At 50.0% G+C, this 24,744-nt stretch overlaps 2 protein-coding genes across 2 annotated transcripts in view; one reads left to right on the top strand and one right to left on the bottom strand.

Annotated features, from left to right (window-relative positions):
* The window catches only part of LOC134732415 (mucin-2-like), a 242,186-nt gene that overhangs the window by 176,700 nt on the left and 40,742 nt on the right, over nucleotides 1–24,744 (bottom strand). The gene's annotated exons all lie outside the window — the stretch shown is intronic.
* Nucleotides 9,446–24,744, top strand: part of LOC134732416 (mucin-2-like) — a 319,755-nt gene continuing 304,456 nt past the window's right edge. The window contains exon 1 of the mRNA XM_063617376.1: nucleotides 9,446–20,788. Coding sequence (XP_063473446.1) covers nucleotides 9,544–10,329 — 786 coding nt within the window. The 5' untranslated portion in view covers nucleotides 9,446–9,543 and the 3' untranslated portion in view covers nucleotides 10,330–20,788. The remainder of the gene's footprint in view (nucleotides 20,789–24,744) is intronic.

Below are 24,744 nucleotides of genomic sequence, written 5' to 3'. Positions count from 1 at the left end.
TGCCTCCCGGGTTCAAGCAATTCTCCTGCCTCAGCCCCCTGAATAGCTGGGACTACAGGCATGTGCCAGCACGCCCGGCTAATTTTTGTATTTTTTAGTAAAGACAGGGTTTCACCATATTGGCCAGGCTGGTCTGGAACTCCTGACCTCGTGATCTGCCTGCCTCAGCCTCCTAAAGTGCTGGGATTACAGGTGTGAGCCACCGAGCTTCTACCACAACCATGCGCTTCAGTGGCTGCTGACTAGTCTGTGGTGTGGATGTCCCCAAAATTCATAATTTGTTTCCTTCTTCCTGTACTGTCGGCTGTTTGGGTTGTTTCCAGTTTTTTTCTGCGTTATAAATAATCCGGTGATTAACTTCCTTGTACATAAATCTTGGTCTGCGCCTCTGATTATTTCTGTAGGATCAATTCCTAGAAGTAGAATTCCTGGGTCAAGGAATATAAATGTTCTTAAGGCTCCAGCGCCGTTCTGCTAAGGCGTCCTCGAGGAAGGTTCGGCTCCTATTAACATGTGCTCACCAGCCCCCACCAGCCAGAAATGCCGGCTCCGCCGTTATCCCTAGATGCCACCTTCGCCAAGGTAATAGGTGAGAATGTTGTGCCTTCAGGCAGGTTCTCACTACAGCAGCTCATGGTTTTCTTCCCAGCATGATTAATGCCATTTTGGGTTTGCTGCTATTGGGAACCTTGTCTGTTTCATCTGGCCCAAAGTGCACAGGGAAGGACTGTTCAATGAATGAAAGGAAGTCAAATGGGAGCTGACTGGCAAAAAGGGCCTGATGGTTTGGGCTTGGGGGAGAGCAGGATGGCTCAGGGCAAAGCCAGAAGCCAGCTTGCCTGATTTAAATGCTGGTTCTTACCTTAGCTGTGTGACCTTGGGTAAGGTACTGACCCCAAAGGAGCTGCAGGTCCTCCATCTGTTTTGGGGCTGTCACAGTGGGGAAGCAAAACCGTGAAATGTGCAGAGTACTCAGCCTGGCACAGGGTGCATAGCAGAGTTAGTGCTCACTTAACGGGAGATATTTTTCTTAGAATCATTATTCTTGTTGCTTTTGTCTATATGAAGAATGCTTTTATGACTCATGGGAGAACTCCCTCAACTCCATCCTCTGGTTTGCCCAACAAATATTTATTAAATGCCAGCTCTGTGGGTGGAGAACACGTACCACACAAGCAAATAGCGACAAGACGCCCTCAGACCTAGACTCCCGGCCAGTGGGGGATTTAGGCAAGACACTGAAGATGGATTGGTTTAACTCCAAAGGAAAAAAACGTGCCAAGAAAAAAGAGCAAAAGAAGACCTATTCTACTCCTCTAGTATATGGAAAGGAAACTCATCTCACGAGTAATCAAACCTGTACCAATGTCAACAATGTGACACCTCTTTTCCCAGATTGTTAGCCAAGACTTAAAAAAAATGCTAACATACAATGCTGGGAAGGTTGTGGTGAAACAGGCACTCCTTTAAATCATGCCATGAAATCAAATGTGCTGTAGGCCAGAGAGATAAACATGCTGAGAAGTGGCTGCCTTCATCTTCCCCGTAACAGGGCTGCTGAGGGCAGTGGGGTGTAGGGATCCTGCCCTTTCCTTGCAGACAGAAGCGAGGCGTTTCATTTCCTGCCTCACCAGGCCGCTGTCTCTGAAGGGACAGTCTGATCAATAGATGAGTCAGCCTCTGGCCTGTTCATCCTCTTCTTTCTCATTGAACATTCCTTAGAGATTCTTCTTTTTTTTTTTTTTTTTCAAGGACCCGTTGGCTACCTGGCCCACATTTTAAAACATCTTTATGTTGGTGGTTTTTGTGGGCTATTGATCCTGTTGGCTTGTTTTCTGAGATCCGCTTCATTTCAAATGTTCCTAAAGGGAACTTCAGGACAAACCAGGCCTTCTTGCTCCCCCCGCCCGCTCTGCTGCTGCGCAGGGGCCAGGCGGAGGCAGTGGGCGAGTGCGGGCTGGCACAGGGCCTCATCTCCAGGTTTTCATCTGAGCTGTGATTTCCCTAGGCAGGTGGGAGGCAGGCGTCCAGCAGAGCCGTGCTCTGCAGAGGGGAAAAAATCCCAGCACAGCTCTGTCGAGTCTTTCCTGCTGGATTCCTGGGGTGGGTACGAGCCCCTCACCTGGGCCCCGTGAACCCACTGATCATGTCATTAGGGTCCCTGCTCCTTTTATCCGGAGCTGAGAGGAGAAGGTTGTACGTGGCAGGCAGCAGGGTTCTGGCCCCTACCCCGATTCCCTTATCTCCAGCCGGGGCCGGGGCCCACCCTCCATGGACTTTCTCTGGCGCCCCCAGATACTGAAGCGGCAGCAGCAACAGCCCGGGTGGTACTTCGTGCTGGATGTGTATTTTCAGAAGCTGCGGGGGACGTCATGTGTATAAAATTAGCATTGCCTTGTTGGCCCCTTTCAGACTAATTCGGAGTGAAATGTTTTAGCAATGGTGGGCTGATTCTATCAGGAGAACAAGAACTAATTAAATTCCCTCTGACCATCAAGCAGTAAATTATTTATATCCAGACAGATGCAATCTAATCTCTAGCATCCAGCGAAACCCAACATGCATGCTACTTGATTTTTCAAGGGGAGAGGAAGAAAAAGAGACAAGGCTCAAGTACTCAAGAGAGGAGACAGACGGAGGAGAGAGCCACAGGACTCTGGCCCGAGAGGCACTCAGCTCCGTGTGTGGATGGGGAAGGCGCGGACTCGGGTGAGGGCTCAGGACTTCCATTCCTGGTTTCCAGTAGCCTCAGCTGGCATGCTATTCCTTGCAGGCAGGAATAAAGAAAAAAGGAGTCCACAAACCATTCAAAAGGCTTTGTTTAACACAATCTCAGCTGTTTAGGGGGACAATTAATTTCACTGATGAATTTGCTAATGCATGTCACAGACGTACTGGTCTGCCCCTTTTTGTGGCCTTTGGTGGCCTTTGGTGCCTGCTGAGTGGCTGCCAGCTTGCATTTTGGAATGGAGTGATTAGGTTGTTACCATGAGGTGAGCTGTGTGGGCCACTGCCCATCTCTTCTGCTGCCCACCCAGCAGTGGGACTTATAGCACCATACATGGGAAGCCCAATGTCCCTCCCCCTGATGCCAGGGATGACATCTTTGCTGGGCGTTCCTGCCCATCCCCACCAGACATAGGTGTGGACGGGAGCCTGGGCCTGCTTTGGGTCTAAGTCCCTACCCTCATGTGCCCCTCTCTTGGGAAGAGTTGAGGGCTGCCCTCAGGACGCTGGTTGCTGCTCTGTGACTTGGGCCGGGATGAAGGGAGGGCTACTTTTGCAGAGTTTGCTGTGAGGACACCTGCTTCAATGCCCAGCTGGGTGGTGCTTGCCTTGAGGGGTCTGCATGTCCTGGGCACTCACTGCTGTCACCAACGCACACCGCTCTTCGGTTTTAGTGGTGGCACCAGCTAATGGAAAGGTGCTGACCCCGTGGCCTCGTGGAGCTGGGGTGTGGGGTCAGCCTTGTTCGTGTGTCTCTGGGGACTCCTGAGTTTGGCGACCCTTGCTCTCTGTCATCTGAATCTGCAGTGGTGGTCTCTGCTCACCCTTAATCCTTGGGGGTGTCTGGAGCAGAGAGAGGTCTAGGATTTGGAGAGCCTGGAGAAGGGTTGACTGTCCAGCATTTCTTCCCGGAAGCTGGGCTTGCCGGCCGCTCAGCCCTGGCAAGGCTGGGCTCTATTTCTGGCACCCCTCACACTCCCTTTGAACCCTTGGAGCACGGTGGTGAACTTAAGCCCCCAGGGGCATACATGGAAGTGATTTTTTTTTAATGGCAAAAGGACGCTTTGCAAAGCAGTCACCTTACTAAGTTCTAAGCATCTGTTCCAAATCTCTCAAGATTTTGGAACTGCTCTTTTGGTCTCACTGTGGAGCAAGGCATATTCGTTTGAACTGTGGACATACCCTCCTTTGAGGGTGGAGCTGATTTTGGGAGAGGCCAGGTGCCCCCAGCTCTGTCTGTCGGGGAGCCTGGCCCACAGAGTTGGCTGGGGCCCAAATGCTGGCTTCACTTCTTATTACACATATGTTCTTGGACAAGTTATTGAATCCCCAAGAGCTTCAGTTTCCCCAACTGTGAAATGGGATCACCCATCCTTCCTACCCCCCCGGGGCAGCTGAGAAAAGGAGAGGACGCAGGTGAAGTCCTCCGCATGCCACCCGGTGCCAGGCTGAAGCTCAGGAAGCACCTGAAGCTGTGGCTCTCGGGCTGGCCGTGCTGTCATGGGTGGGGAAGTGGGTGGGGGCATCTGTGGATGAAGGAGACCGAACGGCTTCCCACCAGGAGTGTTCTGGCTGTGATGAGGTGAGGTTGCCGTGACAGCGCTGGCTGTCAGTCTTAGATTTGGGGAGTTGGTGCTGGAACGTAAGTCACTGAACCCCATGATCCCTGGATTGCGTATTCCTCAATGTTCCTGGACACGCCATGCCCACCGTCCTGGTAAATATAAAAATGAAATTGCTGTTTCTTGAGTACCTGTTCTGGCTGGTCCTGAGGCTACAGTCAAGGAGAAGTAAAGTGGTTGCCCTCTCACACCTTCTTCCAGCAGGACAGGGAGGGCACTTCATTTGCAGTGGGATGGTGAATGCAGCATGAATACCTGCGTGAGTTCACTGCTCTGCAGTTTGCAAAGTATCCCTGTGTATGTGAGAGCTGGGCATTCTTAGGCTTTTTTGGGTCTCCCTCAGCCTTTCCCTGTGCTTTGCTCTGGCTCAGTGACCACCCAGCAACCATTTCAGCCCAGTCACTTCTACACTCAGTCTTTTGGGGCTGGGATGGAGATTGACGGTGGGTGGGGGAGGCTGTTACGCTGGACCTGATTTTCTAGGAGTTGCTGAAGTTGCAACAGGGGTGTCACGAGATCCATCCACCCACCACCCACCCACCCACCTATTCATCCACCCACCCATTCATTCATCCATACACCCACCCACCCATCCTTCCACTATTCACCATCCACCCATCCATCTATCCACCCATTCATTCACCACCGACCATCCACCTACCCACCCACCCATCTATTCATCCACCTACCCATCCATCCACCTACCCACCACCCACTATTCACCATCTACCCATCCATCCATCCACCCATTCATTCACCACCTAACATCCACCCACCCACCCACCCATTCATCCATCCACCCACCTACCCATCCATCCACTATTCACCATCCACGCATCCATCCATCTACCCATTCATTCACCACCCGTCATCCACCCATCCATCCACCCATCCACCCATCCACCCATCCATCCATCCATCCATCCATCCATCCATCCATCCATCCATCCACTATTCACCATCCACCCTTCCATCCATCTACCTATTCACTCACCCATTTCATTCACCACCCTCCATCCACCCACCCACCCACTCACCCATCCGTCCACCCACCATTTATCTATCTACCCATCCACCTATTCACCATCCACTATCCACCCATACAAAATCCACAACCTACCCATCCATCATGCACTATCCATCCATCACCATCCACCTACCCATCTACTATCTACCCATCCACCACCCACCACTTATATCCACCCATTCACTCATCCACCCATCCATCCAATCATCCATCCCATCCACCCATTCACTATCCACCAACCACCTCACCTGCCACTCACCCATCTACCATCTACCATCCACCACCAACTCACCACCCACCATGACCCACCATTTGCCATCTACCCATCCATCCATTCTATAAATAATTAGTAAGCACTTAATGCACGCTAGGTATTATTTTAGGCACCAGTAAGACAATCATGGGAAAAAAAGACAGACAACCCCCGCCCCTTCCATCCTCAGGGAGCTCTATTCCAGTGAGAACAATTAATATGCTAGAGGGTGAGGTCATCAGTGCTGCTGCCCGTGTAAGACTGGGGCTCCCAGGCCCAAGACCAGCCTGGCCTGTGCTCCCAGGGTCTCCTGGTGAGGACTCTCAGGAGTCCAGCTGCTGCCCCTCAGCTGAGCACCTGGTATGGACAATGCCTGGTAAATGCTTGCTATGTGAGGGCACCTGCCCATGTTGAATCAACACAGCCTCTGGGCCGCAGGGGTCCTGCTCCTTAGCAAGCTGCCCCTCTGTGCCCTCCATGCTGGCCCTGCATCCCCTGGCACCCTCCCCCCACCCTTTGTCAATGTCCTTCTTGTGCAGCTGGCCTCGGTCCCTCCTCGTTCTCTCTCCCTCCTGCTCCCCGCAGGCCCACGCAGCCTCCGCGCACTGTGGGTGGTGAGAATATGTGGTTAACAGGTTGACTAACCCAATCCCCACAAGGCAGGGGAAGGCTGCTCCAGTAAATTTCCAAATGTGTCCGGGCTGACAATTTTGGTTTCCTCTCCAGCAGTGAGTGCATGGAGCCCGGCCGGGAGGGAAGTGTTCAGCAGCCCGAAGCCACCTTGGAGGGCTGGTCCTGACTGTGGTCTCGCCCCTCTCCTGGGCAGCCGGGAAGTGTGGGCCCTGGTGTTTCTGCTTTGGAAGATCGTCCCCATCCACCAGCACCCTGGGGCCCTCATCCCCACCCCTCAGCTGCCCCCAGCCGGTCTCTGCGCCTGGACCCTCCGGACGGTTCCCTGCTGTCTGCCAGTCACCAGACACTGGGTCGGCTCTCATGCACACAGGGCAGGAGATCCTGGCTCTCACTCCCTCCGTGTTAGCAAATATTTTTCTGAACTCCAATTTTCCTTCCTGCTCCTGTGCCAGACCCCTCAGAGCAAAGGCGGCCCCCCAGGTAGAGCCCTGGGCTGGGCCACGTGGCCCTCTCAGCTCCTCTGAGGGGATGTCTTTCCTGCCCCTAAACAGTGAACAAAACACAAATCACCCTCCCCGTGTGACATCACAAGCTGGTCTGCGATGGACCTCGTGATGATCTGAGTCTGTCCCCTCTCCCTGCTTCCTGGGTTTCCTCGGCTCAGAAAATAGCAGTTTCAGGCTGTTTTTTTCTCCTCTTAGATTTGAGTGTTTGTAATTTTTCTTCAAGCTGAATCTCAATTTACTTGGGAGCTACTTATCTTCGCTCCAGGTCTCCTCTGTCTCCTGGCCGTCCCCCTGCCCCAGCAAACAACCGCAGTGCCACCCCCTGCGTCCTTGGCAGGTTTTGCTCGTGACCTGTCTGTCATCTTCCAGATCATTAACTTGGATATTAAACAAAACTGGGGCCTTGCAATGGCCCAGGAGGCCTCCCACAAGATGCCCCCGCCTGCCCGATACACTGACATCTGCCGTTAGCCTTTGTTTATGGCTGTCCAGCCTCCCTCAGCCTGTGCCTGTGTTTATACCAGGGCCAATCTAGTCCAATTTCACACAGAAAATTTCTTCAGACTCGTTTCTTCAGCCTCACCAACAGCCACTAATTTGGTGGCACCTATGAAAATGGGCTGGTGATCCGCGGCTGTTGCTTGATCCTTGCTGCTCTTCCCCCCTTTCCCACCCCACCACTGGGCTCCCATGGCCCCTCAGATGTGGTCTCTTCAGAAATGTTCCATCATCTCAGAGACTGCAGCTGTGGGATGGGGGCTTGGCTGTGCGCAGACTGGACTTGGGTTTTTGAGGACAGCTCTTGTTGGCTTCTCCATGGCTGGGTGGGTGGGCAGGAGGAACGGACCAGATAGAGACTAACAGTCCAGGGCCTAGGGCCACACTGCCTGGATTGGAATTCCAGGCTACCTGCTCATTCTCTGGGCAATTTCTTTTCTTTTCTTTTCTTTTTTTTTTTTTTTTTTAGATAGTGTCTCACTCTGTCACCCAGGCTGGAGAGCAGTGGTGCGACCTCGGCTCATTGCAACCTCCACCTCCTGCTTCAGCCTCCCTAGTAGCTGGGATTACAGGTGTCCGCCACCATGCCTGGCTAATTTTTATATTTTTTGGTAAAGATGGGGTTTCACCATGTTGCCCAGGCTGGTCTTGAATTCCTGATCTCAAATGATCCACCACCCTCGGCCTCCCAAAGTGCTGGAATTATAGACATGGGCCACCATGACCGGCCTTGTCAGTTTCTTAGTAGAGTTCTTTGGGGACCATGGAGACAGATGTGGAAAGCCCTGAGCACCAGCTGGACACAAGGTGAACCCCTGGGCAGCAGCAACTCCTGCTAGTGAGGGGTCCTTGATTCTGTCCCCTTCCCCACGCTCCCCTTCAGTGGACTCTGTGCCTGCAGAAAGTCCCTCCCTTCCTAGGAATTTTGCCATCTCAAGACGTTGATAGATGTGCTGCCTTCTCAGATATTTGCTTATTTTGCCTTTTGCCAGTAAATATTTTGCCCGTCTTTTCTTCCTAGTTCATATATTTTCATTACTGACAAAGTTATTAAATTAGTTCGAGTCTTTTAAGTAGCCGTTAATTTCACATCAGCCCTAATTTGTGTACTTGATTTCCTCTCCCCACCCCCTCTGGATGTGGTTACAGCTCCTCCTCCTGTCGCTCATTTGTGTTAAAATCAACACTTCCTCCCCTACAGCTCCCTGTAAGCCTTCCTGTGGGCGGCCTGGGCAGAGCTACCTCCATCAACCCTGTTTCCAGCACGGTCTGTCCCCTCCTTGGCCCTTCAAATGCTTTACGGAGCCACACAGGCACTCCTCCTCCTGCCACCGAATGGAACTGCTATCTGTTTTGCCTTATGTCCTGATGTCCCCTCCTGTATTCATTTCTTTGGGTTCCCAGGACCAAAGCCAGTGCCCTGCCCAGAGTAAGTGCTCACTGGTGTTTGAGGGGTCAGCAGTGAGGGAGGAGTGGAGACCAGCTTGGTTTGGAAAACTCAGTCTACTCTAGGCCTGGCTGGTAGCAGGTGTGAGACCTTGGGTAAACTGCTGTCCTGACCCTGGTCTTTGCTTCCCCATCTGTAAAGTGGAGGAATTGCATCTGGATGATTGCAAGTATGCTTTCCCACTCTGACATTCTAAAATCTTCCATTTCTTCTGCTCTGTGGGCATTGATTAATCTTTCCAATGGGGCCTGTCTTCACTGTATGGTATTGGGTTTTGGTGACATTGTTGTAGTTGGAGTTCTGGGATGATGTAATTGTTGTCAACACCATTGCTGCTGCCACTGCCTTCTACCACCACCATCACCACTGTCATCATCATCATCACCGTTACCATCACCACCATCATTACTATCATCATCATCACCATCACCACCGTCACCATCACTGCCATTATCACCATTACCATCGCCATCACCACCATCACTACTCTCATAATCACCATCACTGCCGCCATCACCATTGCCACCACTATCACTGCCATCACCACCATCATTACTATCATCACCATCATCATCATCACCCCCACCACCATCACTGACATAATCACCATTACCACCACCACCGCCATCACCACCATTATCATTGTCATCGTCATCATCACTACCACCACAACTACCATCATCACCACCACCACCATTATCACTATTATCACCACCATTACCATCATTACTATTATCACCATCACCACCATCATCACCATCATCACCGTTATCACCATTACCATCACCGTCACCACCATCACTACTCTCATAATCGCCATCACCACCATCATGACTATCATCACCATCATCACCACTGCCACCACCACCACCACTGTCATCACCACCATTATCGCTATTATCACCACCGTTACCACCACCACTGCCATCACCACCATCATTACTATCATCACCACCACCACCATCATCGCCATTATCACCATTACCATCACCATCACCACCATCACTACTATCATAATCAGTATCACCGCCATCACTGCCATTATCACCATTGCCACCACTATCACTGCCATCATTACTATCACCATCATCACCACCACCACCATCACTGACATCATTACTATCATCACCATCATCACCACCACCACCATCACTGACATAATCACCATTACTACCACCACCACCACCACCACCACCATCACCATCACCACCGCTATCATTGTCATCATCATCATCATCACTGCCACCACAACTAACATCATCACCACCATCACCACCACCACCACTGTCATCAACACCATTATCACTATTATCACCACCGTTACCACCACCACTGCTGTCACCACCATCATTACTATCATCATCACCATCACCACCATCATCACCATCACTGCCATTATCACCATTACCATTGCCATCACCACCATCACTACTCTCATAATCGCCATCACTGCCATCATCACCATTGCCACCACTATCACCGCCATCACCACCATCATTACTATCATAATCACCATCACTGCCATTACTGCCATCGTTATCACCATTGCCACCACTATCACCACCATCATGACTATCATCACCATCACCACCACCACCACCATCACTGACATATAATCACCATTACCACCACCACCATTATCACTATCATCATCATCTCCATCATTACCACCACCATCATCACCACCATCACCACCACTACCACTACCACCATGGCCATCACCATCACCACTTCCTGAGTGCTTACCATGGGCCAAGCATTGTGCTGGGTATGTGATATCTATCACCCACGTGATTTTTACAATCATCCATTGGGGATATGGATACTCTTCTCCCCATTTCAGAGGTGAAACATCTGAGGCACAGAGAAACTATTTGCCTTGGGTCCCACAGCTAGTGGTGGCAGATCTGATTCCAATTCAAGTCTGCCTGACACTCAAGCCTGTGTTCTGACTGCCCTGCCTTGTGGACCCTCCTTGTTCCCCTCAGGCTGGTTTCCTTTGCTTTTTGTGACTGTACATTTTAGCTGTTCATGAGGCTGAGTTCTGTCCGTTGATGTTCTATGGTTTGGAGAAGTCTTTAGCTTCTCTAAGCCCGGGTTTCCTATTCCATAAAAGAGGGAGAGGAAAACCCACCTCATGGTGGTGTCTGAGGATTAAAAAAGTTATGCTCATCAGAACCTAACACAGTGCCTGGCGTAGAATTAATACTTAAATATTGGTTTTAGAATTATAATGATTGTATATTACATCAAAATTACTATCCACTCTGTAATTTTTTCCATAAATGTATATTGGAAACCTTCCATGTGTGAGACCCTGTGTTAGGTGCTAGACATCCAGAACTGAGCAGGACGTGGTCCCCACCTCCTAGGAGCCCAGCCTGCTGGGGAAGACAAAGTGGAAACAGCACAGCACAATGAAGTCAGGCTCACAGCGGGGTGTGAAGCACTCATGAAGAAAGGGCCGGCAGGGCCAGGTGAGGGGTGACTGTGAGTGTGGATGGAGAGGATGCACATCCTTAAATGCACAGCCAATAAAAATGAGAGATCAAAAGTAACTCAGTTAAGCTTATAATTCAAAAAAGTTAGAAAAAGGACAAAAAATAATACCCTGAAGAAAAGTAGGAGGAAGCCATTAATGAACTAATAGAATAATAATGGGCCACAAAATAGAAAAATGGGATTAGTAAATAAAAGCTGTTTTCTGGAAAAAGTTAGATGAACCACTAACAAACATAGTCAAGGTTAGAAATCAAGAAAGCAGCCAGGCACAGTGGCTCATGCCTGTAATCCCAGCATTTTGGGAGGCCCAGGCGGGTGGATTGCCTGAGGTCAGGAATTCGAGACCAGCCTGGCCAACGTGGTGAAACCCTGTCTCTACTAAAAATACAAAAATTAGCCAGATTGGTGGAGGGTGCCTGTAATCCCAGCTACTTGGGAGGCTGAGGCAGTAGAATTGCTTGCACCCAGGAGGTGGAGGTTGCAGTGAGCTGAGGTCGCACCACCGCACTGCACTCCAGCCTGGGCAACAGAGAGAGAGGGGGACTCTGTCTCAAAAAAAAAAAAAAAAACACAACCACAAAACAAACAACAACAACAGCAAAAAACGAACAAACAGCAACAACAAAAAACCCAAGAAAGCCCAAGGAACACATAACGAGAAATAACAAGGGAGAAATATAATTTACCAAACTGATCAATTTCTATGGAAGATAGAAAGTTTCTAAGCTACTCCCACACAAAGCTTGTGGTCTGGATGGTTCCACAGGGGAATTTGAACAAACCCTTTAAAGAGCAGGTGCTTCCAATGCTAATTAAAGTGTTCCACAGCAAAGATAAAGAAGAAAAAGTCTAAGTAATTTTCCTAAAGTGAGAATAAAATTTTTTTAATCTGACAAATATTGTACAAAAATAAAACTACAGACCAGTCTCACTTACAAATATCAATGCAAAAATTTAAATAACAGATTACCAAATAGGATCCAAGCATCATCTTAAAATAATAATACCCTGTGTTTACTTGGAGTTTATTCTAGCAATGCAAGAATGGTTTAATAGGAATAAATCTATTTATATAATGCATCATATTAATAAATATAAAGAGAATTAACACATGATTTTTTTTAATACTGAAAAAGCACTTAACAAAATTCAGCATCCATTCTTGATAAACATTCAGCAAAACAGAAATTGATACATTCTTAACGTGACTGTAATCATATTCAAAACTCTTTTTTTCTTAATGTGGAAACACTGAAGTTAAGAAAAAAGCAAGGATGCCTACTCTTGCTACTACTATTTCATATTGTAGCAGAAGCATTAGCCAATGCAATCAGACAAGAAAAGAAGTGAGAAGAATAAATACTGGAAAGGAGGGGCTAAAAGTATTACCCTTTTTTAGATGATATAATTGTATACTTGGAAAATCCTAGAGAATCCATGAAAAAGTACTACAACCAACAAGATAATCCTATGTATGCATGTATGCATGTCCATGTGTATGTATGTATTTATCTTACAACAGTAATATAATGGGAGAAAAGGCCCCTATTTATGATAACAACAAAAATAAAATAGGAATAAACTTAACGAGAAATGTGCAAAATGCATGTGCAAAAAACTTAACACTCCTGAAGAACATTTTTTGCACCTCGATAAACTCCAAATGGAGCCAAGACTTAAAGTCAGCAAATATCTCTTGAATTATAATAATTCAAAAAACTTGAGCGCTTTCCATACACCAGGCCCTGTTCAGGCCCTGGTGATACAACAGTGAACAGAAGAGATAGAAATTCTTTCCCCCTTGGAGCTTGCATTGTAGGTGGGAAACGAATAAGAAAATCGTATTGTAACTTAGATAATGATATTCTTATGGCAAAATATGCTGCTGGGAGAAGAGTCAGGGTGAGGTTGCAATGTGAAGAGCAGGGGCCATGAAAGGCTTTGCTGAGGTGTGATGTTTAAGCCATTATTTTAAGTCATTTATTGTTTAACTTTTCATGTGTTTATTTTGCAACCTAAACTAGCTCAGAAGCTCCCTGCATTTTCCATAGCATACAGGCCTATAGTAAGGTTTCAATACATTAATTTTTTTAAATTATCAAATTTTGAAGATTTGAATTTTTCTTTTACTGTGCCAGATTCTCTGTATTTAATCTTGGTCTTCTAGGGTCTTTCCATTCTGCTGCCCACAAAACCTTGCTTTTCTGGAATGGAAAGCCTCCAAAGCTCTCATTATTCAACATGTGGTCCTTGGACCAACATCAGCATCATGTAAGGACTTATTAGAAATACAAATATTTGAATCCCACCCTACGCCTACTGAATTTTAGGATCTGCATTTTAAACAAGATCTTTGGGTGCTTTGTAGGCATATTGTATTAGTCCATTTGCATTGCTCTAAAGGAATACCCGAGGCTGAGTAATTTATAAAGAACAGAGGTTTATTTGGCTCATGGTTCTGCAGGCTGTACATGAAGCATAGTGTTGGCATCTGTTTCTAGTGAGGGCTGCAAGAAGCTTACAATCACAGTGGAAGGTGAAGGGGAGCCAGAGTATCACATGGTGAGAGAGGAAACAAGACCGTGAGGAGAAAGTTCCAGGCTCTTTTAAACAACCATATCTCATGTGAACTCACAGAGCAAGAACTCACTCATTACCAGGAGGTTGTCACCAAGCCATTCATGAGGGATCTGCCCCCATGACCCAAATGGAGGATGGCACCAAGACGTTCATGAGGGATCCACCTACCTATCTATCCATCTTCCATCTGCCCATCCATCCATCCCCACCCACCCACCCACCCACCCATCCATCCATCGACCCGTCTTTTCAGCGATCTACCCATTCAACCGGGCATCCATCCACCCACCCATCTATCCACCCATCCATCCACTCATTCCACCAGGCCCCACCTCCAACATTGGGGATTGCATTTCAACATGAGATTTGGAGGGGACAAATATCCAAATTATACTACATGTTAAAGTTGAAAAGCATTTTCCTAGCCCCTGGATTTGCAAGTTCCCTTCTTGTTCAGCAGAAACCAGGGGCTGGGGGAGAGGGGAATCACCCTGCTCATGTTGGTATCAGCTTCTCACAGAGTCATCTCTTCTAACTGCCTTTGCATAGCCTGGATTCCCAAGGGCCTCCTAGGAAGTACCAGCAAGGTGTGCTGAAAAACTCTAGAACTGTTCTGTCCAATGCAGCAACTACTAGTTGCATGTGACTATTTAAATACAATTTCATTTGTTCAGATATACTAGCCACATTTCAAGTGTTCGATAGCCACATGGGGCTACTGGCTGCCATATTGGATAGTACAGGTATAGAGCATTCTTGTCCTCACAGAAAGTTCTATTGGATAGCACTGATGTAGACTATACCAGGCCCTAGATTTTGATAATTTTTGAATTGCAAAGTCAAATTATTTCTGCCCATTTGCTTCCATTTATTTCAACAGAGTATCATCCAGCTGTCTGTCCATGTATCAACCCACTGACTGACCATCTATCCATCCACCCACCCATGCATTCATCCACACATCCACCTATCCAGTTATCCATTCTTTCATCCACTCATCCATCTACCCATCCACCTACCTATCCATCCGTCTTTTCATCCATCTATCTATTCATCCATCTGCCCACCCATCCATCCATCTGCCCACCCATCTATCCACCCATCATCCATCCACTCATCCATCTATTCATCCACTTAGTCATTTTGTCGTTCTGTAAATGATTATAGCATGTAGTGGTACTTTGATAAATACTTATTAAATTAACTATAGAATGGTCTACGTGTCCTCCATCCCAAGCTTGGGTACTAGACGCATGTGTGTGATGTACTTCCTTACCGTGAGCTTGTGGATCTGCATCTGGACTTTTCTCCCTGATGTCCGGGCCTTCCTTGCATCGTAATCTCTCAATTCCATGATTTCTCCTGTCTGAGCTGGTTAATAAACTGGCTCCCATGGAAGAGGTCTGGCTTCATGGAGCTGCCCCTTATACATCAAAGCTACATCAGCTTTTAGGGTGATGCCCCTGGGAGCTGGGATGCCCTCGGGCCCTCTTGTTTCCCTGGGCTCAGTGCTCTTTTTCCCCAAGTCCCTGTGTTCCTGCCTGACCTCTCCTATTTGTGTTCAGGTTCATAGGGCTGACCAGGCCCTGGCTGGGGAAGTTTTCCCGGTGTAGACCTCAGAAAATAGAGGAAGATGGTCCTAATAGGAAGCAATTGACTCGGGGATGCGTGAGAGCTCTGGATGGTGCCTGGCACAGCCGGTCAGCATGCCCACATCCTGCCCTGCAAGTTAGCTATCCACAGTTTTTTTGGTGTGTGTGGTCTTCCCAGAACATGAAAGTTCTTTAGGTAAACTGCTTCATCCATCATGTCACTAAAGCCTGGAGTTTTCTCACTTTTTATGACGATTCAACGCTCCCTGATCTAATGTTAGCTCTGACCAGGCTGGGCCTGTGCCCACAGCAGCTGAGCCCTCCCCATTGTGATATTTGGCCCCATGGTGATGGTCAGATTCCTTTCCCAGAGGGACAGGGCATGAAGCTCACACTGGGGAGCAGCACCTGCTGTGCCTTCCTTTGTCTCCCTTCCCAGGGCTCCTTCCCCAGTGCCCACAGGAAGGCCTCAGGCCTGCCCCACCGAGGGCCCCCATCATCCTGGGTGTCCCCAGAGCCCCACTTCAGGTGGGAGGCTGGAATCACCACCCCATTTTGACACAGAACAAATCATTGTTATGATCCTTAAAGATGTTTTTGGTTCTCTAACCCTGGTATCAGATTCACTTGCTCTCGCCTCTCTGCAGAAACATTAGCTTTGCCGCCTCAAAGCTGCAGTTGGCTCTAATTACTATGGAGCTGCATCCCTCTCCCTGTCTCTAGTGGAAAAAGGGAGGCCATCTGCTCATTCCTGGGGTTGTGCTGGACGGATGAGCCCCGGAGGAGTGGGCTGGGACCAGCCAGGGGGCGGAGCTTCTCTGCTGTAGGCTCCTACCTGCGGGGCTGAGCCCCGCCAACCTCCCTTAGGACTTTAAAGTAAGGCCAGCTTGTGCCTGGCAGAACCCAGAGAGACTCATGAAAATCCCGAGGCTGTGTGGCTGTCACTTGCTGGCAAGGCTTTCCCCAGCCTTCCCGGAAGGGCAGACAAAGCCTGGCCTGGGTATAACTAGTGTTTGCTCTGCCCTGGGGACAAGGGATCTTGGTCAGTGCATCTGCCCATCCCGAGCCTCAGTTTCTTCATCTGCAAAATAGTGACCATAATTCCACCACCGCACAGCCTGGAGAAGAGGAAGCCATGAGATTATGCCAGCAAAGTGCCTTACGGTCAATATGGATTTGTTACTGCAACAATTACCGTGGTCTCTAGTGAGGTAGTGATGGCACTCGCTAGCTTGCAGGCTTTTTATGAGGATAAAATAAAATGCCACAAGGTAGCTGTCATATATTCATTCTGCAGGTATTTTTGGAGCACTTGTATGCCGGGTCCTGAAGCAGGCACTGGGGCTACAGCAATACATGCAACGCATGCCGAAGGACACGCGCACCCTATAGAGATGATAGCAGGCTGTTCTCCACTTAGTGAGTGTCTTGTGGCAGTGGGCTGCATTGCCTGGACAGGCTGGAATGTCCCCTAATTTACAGCTGGGGAAACTGAGGCCTGAGCTGGGCCCTTCTCCAGCATCTGATGCTGCCTCAAGAGCTGCACTTCTCTTGGACCTCCTGAGACAGCCTCTTAATTCATACCACCATCCTGGGCACAGCTGCGGTTCTTGCAGAAATAAAGTGCACAGGCTTTGGGGGTGGTGACAGCCGTGTCACAGGGCTGTCAGGCCCTTTGGAGAAGACGGGAGCTGCTGTCTTCCCCACAGGCAGGACGCTGACTTGGACCTCCGAGCCTTGGGAGTCACAGATGCAAGCCAGCCCTTCTGTTCCAGGAGCACATGGGTGAAGCGGGGGTGTGTCCAGAGAGGGCAGCCTCAGGCCCGAGACCCCAGTGCTCTGGTGGCCTCTGAAACTCTGCTGTGAGCCAGGCTGGGCCCTCCTGGGTGGACTCCAGGAGCTGAACAGGAGCTGGGGGCACCAGGAGCTGTGCTCGCCCCTACCTCCCGCCCTTTCTTTAAGGGAGGCGCAGCCTGTGCTGCACTGGGCTAGGTTCCCAGGTAGAAGACACTAGCCCTGAGTGGAAACCCTGCCTGGGAACTTGATTTTTCCATAATATTTGAGGAAATGGGTGGAGACAGGAAAAGAAATGTTCACAGTAGTCCAGGATAGGGTGAGGAGGGAAGCTGGTCCTCTCACAGGAGGTCAGGGGATGGCCAGCCCTCGGCAGGGCCTCCATCAGATGAACCCACTGGCTGCTCTGTCCACTGAAGGGCTGGAGGTTGGAGTCCTTCACTGGGGTGGCGGGGATGTTGGCTGAGGCTGTGAATCCGTGTGAGTACAGCCTAGGTACCCAACCCAGGCCTTGTCCAGGGAGAGGGGCTGTGGCGCCTGCTGCCCCCTAAAGCTCCCCGTCCTCCCTCAGCCTGCTCCGCTGGTCTCCGAAGGTGCTGGACGGCAGCCCCTGGACTGGGTGTGGCGCGTGCCGTGGTCTCTTCTCCCCAGTGGATGTTCCCCGAAAGTGACGCACACACAATTCTCATGTGTGCCGGGGGGATGTGTTTGTTTGGGTGAGAGGACTCAGCTCCAGTTCTAAGGAGAGAGGGATCAGGAGGGCTTGTCTGGGGATTCGGCTCCTGAAGGTCCTATTCTTGGTCTCTTTGTCCCTCCCACAAGCAACAGTTTTTTTGTTTTTGTTTTTGTTTTGAGATGGAGTCTTGCTGTGTCGCCCAGGCTGGAGTGCTGTGGTGCAATCTTGGCTCACTGCAACCTCCGCCTCTGGGATTCAAGCAATTCTCCTGCCTCAGCCTCCCCAGTAGCTGGGGTTTCAGGCGTGCACCACCATGCCACCATGCCTGGCTAATTTTTATAGTTTTAGTAGAGACAGGGTTTCACCATGTTGGTCAGGCTGGTCTCAAACTCTTGACCTCGTGATCCACCTGCCTCAGCCTCCCAAAGTGGCGTGAGTGATTTTTTAATAGAAAAGTGAATGCTTGGGGGTTGGCTTGAAAGATGCTTTTATCTCTGAACCCCAGGGCAGACTCAGGTGCCCCAAGGTAATTGTTCACCTGCCAGGCTCCCTGGGGCTCCTTGTCCAGTCCTGGATGGAAGGGTCAGGCTCAGACCCACCTTCCCTTTTGGTCCCTGAGCAGAGCCCCTGCTGAGTAGTGGGTCTAAAGAATGAGGAAGAGACTGGGTGTGGTGGCTCACACCTGTAATCCCAGCACTTTGGGAGGCTGAGGCGGGTGGATCACCCGAGGTCAGGAGTTTGAGACCAGCCTGACCAACAGGGAGAAACCCTGTCTTTACTAAAAATACAAAAATTAGTCGGGACTGGTGGTGTATAACTGTAATCGCAGCTACTCGGGAGGCTAAGGCAGGAGAATCACTTGAACCTGGAAGTCGGAGGTTGCAGTGAGCAGAGATCACACCACTGCACTCCAGCCTGGGCAACAGGGTGAGACCGTGTCTCAAAAAAAAAAAAAAAAAAAAAAAAACCAGAATGAGGAAGGTACTGCTGGCAATGCTGGCGGATGGGAATGGGAGGGAACCAAGCCATGTGCCGCTTCTGGTGCAGCTGGGAAGCCATCAGATGGATGGGCATGGAGGGGGCTACAGACAAGCCATCGATCATCCCTGTTTAGGGGAGTCATCTTGCTCTTTGGGGTGCTGGAAATCAAGGGCTTAGAACAGATAGGGCTCTGTGTTTATTCAGAGCCACACTTCACCAGTGGGGCATTGGTGATGACGTTCATCTGATGGCCGTTCATGTGGCTGGAAAGGGAGACTGTCTGTAGACACTCGGCTGGTGCTCCATAAACCTGTGCTGCCTTTCTGCGGTGAAAAGCTGGATCCTCTGTGTTGGGGGGAGAGTGGCCTGGGGCTTGGGCTCTCCGCTGAGGTCCCGAATGGGTCCACATGGTTGTCGTTCATCAGTGGTGGCAGGTGGACTATAGATCAGGGAGATGGAAAACTCCTAGGGTCCAGACTGTGGCTATGACCTTTCTGGATCTACCTATAGCCATTGAAAATTATTTGCTTTAAATTTGTCATTATGCAGATCTGAGAGATGTATCCACATATCCGAGATTTGTCCAAGTGGTAGCATGATGGCTTGTGCAGTAGTATACATGCATGTATGTGCACACACACATGCACATGCACACACACGTGTGCACACCACACACACACACACACACACACAGTCTTTCCAATTAGCTGTATAGGAATGATCAAAGGAGAACCTTCCATGCCCCATGAGAACTGCCAAAGAAATGGAGTGAGCCGAGTGAGCTGGCGGGGTTGAGTGTGCACAGGTGTGCCTGAGTGTGCATGTCCGGAACCATCCTCGTGGCTGTGAGAACCTGGAGCAGGGTGGTGAAGGCTCAGGGCAGCTGGAAACATGCTGTAAGGGGAACTGCAGTCTCAGCTGGGAGGCAGAATTGGATAATAGGAGGTGGGTTGGACAGCGTCCCCTGGGGAAAGAATTAAGGACTCCCCTCTTGTTTTCTCGGAAGTGTTTGGAAGGGAAGGCAGACATTGAACCAATCGGCTGCCTGGAAGGAAGCGACCTGGGAAGCCTGGGACACCAAGTCAGGCCTGGGAGACCTCCGCTCCCTCTGGGCCCCTGGCGGCTGAGTGTTGCCAAGGTGGCCGAAGTGGGGAGAGGCCAGGCAGGGGCAAGGGCAGAGGGCATGGGGTGGTATCCAGTGGGGCCCTGTGGCCGTCTACCCAGCCGGGCTGTTTTCTCTTCTTCCCCATGTTGCTGGGGAACCTTCCAATCAGGCTAATCCTGGCCTCTTGGTCCAAAACCCAAACACGGCGGGCCCCTCCCTTCCTTCCTGTTAGACGTGCTCCTCCGGCAGGGGTGAGGGAGAGGGTGGGAATGGGGACCCTCGACGCCCTTCCTAGAGGGGGATTCTGATACCTTCTCTTAGTGTGCATGCAGGCACAAGGATCTGCATGGATTTCTTTCTTTTTATAAAATAAGCAATATCAAAGATGCTCTCAGCAATGGAGATGAAAAGGTACAGCGGCCCCGTCTGCCCCCTTCTTGTGCTCCTTCCCCCCAGGATTCATTATTGTTTTTCTAGAACAAGAAGGAAAGAGTTTTATTTGTAGGAGCAAGCTTTTTTTTTTTTTTTTTTTTTTTGCCCTTAATGATGTGGTGGGTAGTGGTGGTAGCATGTTTTTATTTTATGTTATTTTTTATCCCTTGCTGCTTTGGGGAGGGTGGCAGTGTTTGAGTTTGGGGTGCGGGTGTTGGGGAAGGAGTTCTCTTGGAGAGGAGTGAGGAGAGCAGATGTTACTCCCCCATGTCTAGAAGGTGGGGGGAGGGCGGTGCTGCTCAGGAGGTGAGGAAGGACCCGAGTTATGTAAGAGCTTCGAGGAGGCGGCTTGGCGGACTAGACAGAGCCTGAGGATGCAGGCTTGCGCCCTGAGCCCTGGGGAAGGCAGCCGGGTGCGTCTGCAGGGAGCCTGGTGGTTGTGGTGGGGCAGGTGTGGCGGGGCGGGTGGATGGCAGGTGTCAGGGTTGGCAGGGCAGGGGAGGTGTGGAGGGGCGGGGCACTCCGACAGGAGGAGCAGACTTCTCAAAGCCTTGACTGGGGCCCCTGATCCTTCTGCGCTTCGTATCTCTTCTCTCCTCTTCATTCTGTGCTTCTCTGTCACCTCCTTCTCCAAAACAGTGCCGCAGCCACTGGGGAGACAGCTTCCCAGCTTTCTGTATTTCCTCGATGCCTCCTTCCACCAACAACAGCAACCACCGTGTTGAATAGAGTCAGCCCACGGCGAGTGCCCAACGTGCCAGTGCGCCTGAGCTCGTGGCATCCTTGGGGGCTGGTTCTGGTACTTTTCCGTTGTGTAGATCTCAAGGTTTCTTCCACAAGGCTGGAAGAAAACCCACACAAGTGATACTGAGACAGTGACCGGCCAGTGTCGGACCAGGGACCACACCAACCAGCCCTCTGGGCTCGGCTTCCTCTCTTGCAACATAGAAGTGCCTGACTCATAGGGTCACTGTGAGGATGGCAGCAGGACTATCTGTGGGCCTTACCTCTACCTTAGCACAGGGGAAGGAGCTCTCAATGCCCGGGGGTGGGCTGAGGGGTGTTTAAGCCCTTCTGTTCTGAGGCACGAGTTTCCCTTACTTGGTGGTATGGCTACTCTGACTACCCCTCTCTCAGGCTGCTTGTGGGCACCCTGGCTCTGGGGGTTGGGGGCTCACCCTGCATCCCACCCTTGCCCCATTCGGCCCACCCTGGCTGTATCTTTCCTGGTTGACCAGTAGTTCTGAATTATTGCTGGACAGTAGCCAAGAATCACACGGTGCTGTGGAATTCAAACTCCATCTGCACTAATGAGTTAATAGGCTTTGTACCTAAGACCACGGGGTTGGAACGTGCCCAGCATGCTTCATTTTCGCCGTGCGTTTCATCTACCTCGCTTGCTGTTTGTTTATCAGCTTGTTTGTTTATTCCTTTTCCTCGGAGGCCCTGATCAAGGAGGAGCTGGTGAAGGGGGGAGTGTGAAGTTGGCAGGAAGGCCTTGGTTTCGCTCTGTGCTGAGTAGCTGAATAGCTGAAGCCTGCCCCACGAGAGACGTAGGGGTGTTGAGCACCTGTTTGGTTCCAAGGGGCTCCTGCTTCTCAGGAGGGGAAATTCTGCCCTCAGAGGGTGATGAACATTGGCGTTTCAGGTGTCCTTTCACTGTGCACCACTGATGCAATTTTGGGCGGTCCTATCTGAGCTTCTGTTTATCAGGGAGTCACAGTGAAGGCAGCATTGACCTCGCAGAACTCTGAAGATGCAGCATACTTGCACCTGTAATGCTCTGAAGATGCAGCAAACTCGTACCTGTAATGTCCTTTGGTCCTGGCGCAGAGAAGATGCTCAGTAAGGCATGGAGGAGGTGATTTTCTGCTGGTCTCCTGGTGGTTTTGGAAAATCACTCATTACTTGCAAAGATATCGTTCTGAGTGTTGGACATATTCCCCTTTACGGTTCAGCTGCCGTATGCTGGGTTCCATGTGGCCAAATGGTTGTTCTTTAGGCTTGGGGTTGTGGTTGTGAGGGAGGCAGCTGTGATGTATAGGGGTCTGTGCCTGCCTGGACCTGGATGGCAGCCACCGGCCACGGGAGAGAGCTGGGCAGCTGACGTGTGTAGAGTGAAAAGTGTACACCACCTCCAAGACCCAGCACACGGACAAAGCATTTAAAACATGTGACCGATAATCCCTTACACAGTTTACTTACTGACCCCAAAATATTTAGAATATATTAGGTTAAATAAAATATGTGATTACAATTAATTTCATTTGTTTGTTAAAAAAAAAAATCCTTTTATTTTGAGATGGAGTCTCGCTCTGTTGCCCAGGCTGGAGTGCACTGGTGTGATCTCATCTCACTGCAGCCTCCGCCGCCTCGGTTCAAGCGATTCTCCTGCCTCAGCCTCAGAGTAGCTGGAATTACAGGTATGCACCAATACTCCCAGCTAAGTTTTGTATTTTTAGTAGAGACGGGGTTTTGCCGTGTTGGCCAGGCTGGTCTCGAACTCCTGATCTCAGGTGATCTGCCTGCCTTGCCTCCCAAAGTGCTGGGATTACATGTGTGAGCCACTGTGTCTGGCCTAGAAAACTTAAAATTGCCCGTGGGGCTGCCATGCCATTTCTATCATACAGACTGGTCTAAGCCTAGCTTCTTCGCTGATTCACTGGGATCCGTCCTAATGTCTTCCTGATTTCCTCATCTAGGGACTAGGGAGCCGCCCCACTAGCGCTCACCCTGCATAATTTCATTACCTTCTCCTTGGCCTTTGCTGACAGCACTGGGGAGCCCCTTGTGAGTCTGCAGAGGGCAGCCAGGGAGGGTGAAGCCGCTGCCTTTTGGGAGAGACCCCTGAGCTGTCTGAATTTGAGTCTGCCCCAGTTAGACACTGCCAGAGCATTCAGGAAACAATTTCCAGCTTTGTAAATATCCATTGAAAAAATAAAAAGGAATCTATTATTTTGTCAACCTTCACAACAACCTGAACTTATAAAACGCCTCTCACATAGAGGTCTCAAGGTGTTGCACGATAAACAATACATAAAAAAAAAAAAAAAACTCGACACTCTCAAGGTGTTTAAAGGCAGCAGAGAACATGGTTTTGTTCTGTAAAAAGAAACACTCGAGGGAAGGCCCCGGCATCCAGTGCGTGGGGACCCTGGAGGAGCCCCGTGCTTCATGGCCCACCTGGTGACATCGGCAGGAGGTGTCACTCTGCCCTCCAAACTGGTGCCATCAAACGCGAGGGCCCTGAAACAAGCAAAAGAGAGAACCAAGAGGGACTCTGCCAGTGAGATGAAGAAAGGTTACTGATCAGCACGGAAAGGGCTGATACAAAGCCAGAGTTTCCACTGAAATCGTGCTCCCGGGCGAGCGGTCTCTTGCCAGGAGCCGGGGTGGGCCTGAAGAACTGACTTGAGGCCTAGGGGTTTGATGGTAACAGTGTACCTGACCGGGGTGCAGAGAGAGCCTTGGTGACTTTGCCATCACGTGGGCTTGTGTGTCAAGGGGAGAAGCCGTGTCCCTTCCGCTGTTCTTGGCTTTAGGTCCCTGGAGTGCTGAGGACAGAGCTGCTTCCTCCCGAGGGACAGGCGAACCCGCTGCAGGCCGCAGACTCCAGGCGCCACTAGTACTTTGTACACCAAGTATGGTGGTACATTGTAAGCTTCTCTTATTTTTATTTTCTTATTTTTGACATTGTCCTTCAGCTCCTCTTCCACGCTCCCCGTTAAGCTGTTAAATCACTCCATTTATTTAGTGCGAGTGTTTCTGAGAGTTCATTTTTATCTTGGTGAAAACCAGGCTTGCTCATGGGCACATAATGAAATTGCATAAATATACCCTTAGCTTGGAATCTAATTTATTTTTCCTGTTCATTATGGGGTAGAAGGCCATTATGAAATGTATAACTTTTTTTTTTTTCCAGTGCTGGAATTGAAAGGCTGTGGCTTGGGCTCTTTTTATTCTGATGATTTTGTCCTGATTCAATTTAAAGCTGGTTAGAGCTCAAATACTGGAGCGTAATTGACAAAGATCAGTGTGGGTTGTAACGCTAATGTCTCATCTGTGGCTGCCGCGGCTCGACAAGCACTCGAGTTAAGCAGCAGTTCCTTGGAGGATACTTGGGCCTGCAGAGAGCCCCCCAGGCCTCAAGGAGAGGGGCGAGAAGGAACTTTCTTGCAGCTAGTGGCCCCGTGTCTCCGGCTGAGATGCTCTGAAGTGTCCGGTTGAAGTACAGCCGGTACTAAATGGATTAGGACAGCTGAGGACACCACTGACCCTAAACTCTCGGAAATGCTTGGAAACCCCTTCAAGAATATTTCATCGACCTTCACTTTTACAGATGGGGGCACTGAAGCTCCAGGAGGTCGAG

Source organism: Symphalangus syndactylus, chromosome 14 (assembly GCF_028878055.3).
Source record: "Symphalangus syndactylus isolate Jambi chromosome 14, NHGRI_mSymSyn1-v2.1_pri, whole genome shotgun sequence".
NCBI classification, from domain to species: Eukaryota; Metazoa; Chordata; class Mammalia; order Primates; family Hylobatidae; genus Symphalangus; species Symphalangus syndactylus.
Note: the sequence above shows the minus strand (reverse complement) of the source record. Positions and strands in the feature narration are given on the sequence as shown.